General features: G+C 35.8%; 1 protein-coding gene across 4 annotated transcripts; it reads right to left on the bottom strand.

The window, feature by feature from the left end:
- Positions 1-202: 202 nt before the first annotated feature.
- On the bottom strand, positions 203-2,791 carry LOC147382361 (uncharacterized). 4 transcript variants are annotated; one of them, XM_086427156.1, is made up of 3 exons: positions 2,664-2,757; positions 582-1,025; positions 203-481 (listed from the first exon to the last, which is right to left on the bottom strand). In XM_086427156.1, exons 1-2 carry the CDS (start codon positions 2,749-2,751, stop codon positions 598-600), a joined length of 516 nt encoding a protein of 171 aa, XP_086283282.1. In that variant the 5' UTR covers positions 2,752-2,757; the 3' UTR covers positions 203-481; positions 582-597. The 4 variants fall into 4 exon arrangements, with proteins under 4 accessions (XP_086283282.1, XP_086283284.1, XP_086283280.1 ...); XM_086427158.1 differs by having other exon boundaries at positions 206-481; positions 582-1,010; positions 2,664-2,791; XM_086427154.1 differs by lacking the exon at positions 2,664-2,757 and having other exon boundaries at positions 239-481; positions 582-2,162.
- Positions 2,792-3,368: the final 577 nt, after the last annotated feature.

Raw genomic sequence — 3,368 nt, 5'->3', positions numbered from 1 at the left:
TATGTAGTTTTGCTGTATTCAAAGAGCTCACTCAAATTGTGAAGTGAAACGTATGCAAAGAGATGGTAATTTGGTGACCGATGAATTGGCGATTATGGAGGGTAGTCAGAAACGTCTCTTTCTTTTTCGAATTTTAGACAAGAGAGGTCTTCTAGCGAAGAAAGCTTTTATTGAAGATCACCTTTATATTTTTTTTTGTTGCTAAGCAAGAAAATAGATATAATTTGTAATATAAAATTGTAAAACTAAATATAAGGGGCATACCCATGACAGATTACAAGAGAGAACTTTACACAAGAATAGAAGAAGAAATTGATCATTTCTAGAATTTCCTAAACAAACAGAATAACCTTTTAAATTCTCCAAACTTCATGGCTATGAGGTATCAGAATGCTTCTAATATTTTGTTGAAGTTGCTCTTGACTTCATGCTTCTTGGAGGGTCCAAATCAGAGCAAGACCTTCCCCTTCTTTTGATTCTCCTAATTAGAAAAGGAATTATTCAAAATAATGGTTCTAAAGATAATAAAAAAAGAAATTATCTAACTAATGATAGAATATAAGTCTAAAAAAAAAAAGTACTTACATTCCATGATTTTCAAACAAGCTCTTCAATTTCATCACTATCAATTGCTCGACGAGCAACATGTCGAGCGACATCAGCATCTACATTGCGTCCCACTTGTTCGGTACTCTGAGTATCTATGACTGGAACTTGAGTATTTATCAAGCTAGTGATACCAGTTCTGTCAGGAAATGACCAGTGGACTTTGTACTCCAATGGTTCCAGTTTGCAAAGGAATTTTAGCACAAGTCTTGCTCTTTCCTCACGGTTTTTAACGTTGCTCTCAACAAGATGCTTGAATGTGGAAAGTGGGAGTTGAGAGAGGAAAAAGTGCAGCATGTCCACAAATAGTTGCTCCATGTGTTTGAATAGTCCATCGATTGATGAGTATGTTTGCTGTGGCCTTTGTCCAATGATCAGAGCACAGACCTTTTGTATTTCACTAACTGCATAATGACCTTCTTCAAAATTAAGAAAGGAAGTTTCATGACATCTTTCTTTTAATTGTTCAATAAACCCAAGTGCACAAGGTAAGTCTAATTGAGGTCGAGGTTGACACTCAAAACTCCCATCATTAGATTTCTTAGACAAATGTGAATAAAATTTCTCTACCGACGGTTTAATGAATTTCCTATGGAACCAATGACAGGTATTGTTCTTATTTATCCACAGATTTTTAGCCACTACAAGGCTTTTTTTTTCTTCACTCGTGGAAATCTCTTTCTTTTGAATGAAATAAATGATTTCAAAGGCCTCCTCTAATGCATGAGTTAGAGTAGCACTAAGGGAACTTGGTAATGCAACTGTAGCTATTCGGACAAAGATTACCACTGAAACACAAGATACTTTATTGGTAAATGGCTCTTCAGATTTAGAAGTTTTGGAAAGAACTTGGATGAGATTATCAATTGGGGAACTCCTTTTATATTTCTCCATCCATCTATCAATGTCTTCCTCACAGTTTCTATCTATCCAGTCCTTGATATCCATATCGACTCTGCCTTCATCATTTCTTTTTTCAGCAAAACAGATTTTGCTAATTTGCTTGGCACACTTACAAGGTATTTTGAGCATCCAATATAAGAGAAAAGCCAGTAAGGACATAATCACGTGCACTATGAACAATACCATGAGAACATTCCTCTCAATGGTTTGAAAGATGATCACGAAACCTATTCTAAAGATTTTGAAGAATGAAATATTGCGAAGCTTTGACAAAGTTGATAGGACCCAAGTATAAAAAATATGAAACTTTGACAAAGATGATAAAACTTCTAAAACACCCGTTTCACTATCAATTTCACTCTCAACTTCTTTGAGGTACAACAACCCTCTAAATATGGTGGTTATACTCCCTACTAGAACAGTGAGGATCTGAGTCATGACCACCATAGACATTGACCATTTATAGTCAGAAACTCCACACCGAAACTCCACCTTCTTAAGAACAAATGATCGAAGTGCGGCCTGTAATAGAACTAGTGAAGAAAGTGTAGAAAGCATGCATATAGTTAAGCCTATTGGAGAAACAATGAGGACCAATTCAGGGCTCTGTTTACAACTAGATTTATAAAATGACTTCAATACATGTATCATACTCTTAGTCTCTGAATTTTGAGGATCTCTTGTTTTAAGTCTATCAAGAGGGTTAGAAAAGGGGAAATAAACGTTGCCAAAATCTGAAGCAGACCACAACACTGTGAGCAACAGTAGCATGAATGACATGATTATGACATGTTCTACTATGAACAAGAAGATCACACCAGTGACCATTTGCATACAAACATTCACAACAACAGTAACTACGAAGATGCTCAAGGAAAGCATGTTTGAAAGGCGTTCAGAGTCACTCTGACTTCCAAGTGAAGGAAAGAAAACACACATGGAGACGCATATTAAGACAGTGCCACTAAGCTTGGACAGTTGGTCATGAACAGAAGGCATTGGGGTGGTGAGATCTATTGGGAGTTTTGAAGCAATTGCAAGAAGAGAAAGTGTAAGGGAGTTGAGTGAGAATAATTTACATGGTATCCATGGCTTCCTACGACATAATCCATGAAATACATCATATACCACAAACAGAACACATACAAAAGTACCTGCCGCTATGTATAGGCCAATTATTGGCACTGGGGAAGAATAATTTTGATCATCCAACGTTACATTCAAACAACCTTGTTTCTCCATTTTTCCTTCTTTGTATTCACCAGATTAAGTTTTGCTGTACTTCTTCTCCTCAAATATAGTTCAGGGTTGCTAGTGAAGAGTATGGATTAGGGTAAAGAATCAATACTTACATTGTTGGGTAAGGAAAGTAGTTTGGTTTCCTTCTTTCTTCTTTCTTCTTTTTGTTTTCTAGACCAAGAGCCAAATTGGATTCTAGAGAAATATGTATAATTATTCCTATGGTAGAAATACCAATGGTATAAATTTAAAAGTTACAAATCAATATTAAGGATTTGAGGTGTCCAAAATGAGGATGTGTCAACTCAATCTTGACAAGGGTCAAAACAATTTGACTCGTTGGAGTCATCTAATATCGGCTGAGTTAAACTGCGCATTAAGCTGGTTTAATTTTATATAATGTTACATGTTAATTAATATTTAAATTATCCAACTCATTTTCTGAGACTGTGGAGTGTGGTAGGACATTAGGTTAGTGACCTCATCAAAGAATCTGCCTCATGTATATGGGAAGACAGATTGGTTGGGGTGGCACTAGCAATAAAGGATGATTAAATTTCCAAAAATAAAATATTTAATTATATGGGGTTTGCTTGAGCTGGAGGAATTGAGTGATAGAG

This window comes from Akebia trifoliata, chromosome 16, assembly GCF_017979445.1.
Source record: "Akebia trifoliata isolate Shusen 1 chromosome 16, ASM1797944v1, whole genome shotgun sequence".
Classification (NCBI taxonomy): domain Eukaryota; kingdom Viridiplantae; phylum Streptophyta; class Magnoliopsida; order Ranunculales; family Lardizabalaceae; genus Akebia; species Akebia trifoliata.
The sequence above is the reverse complement of the archived record's forward strand: the minus strand, read 5'-3'. Positions and strand labels throughout refer to the sequence as shown.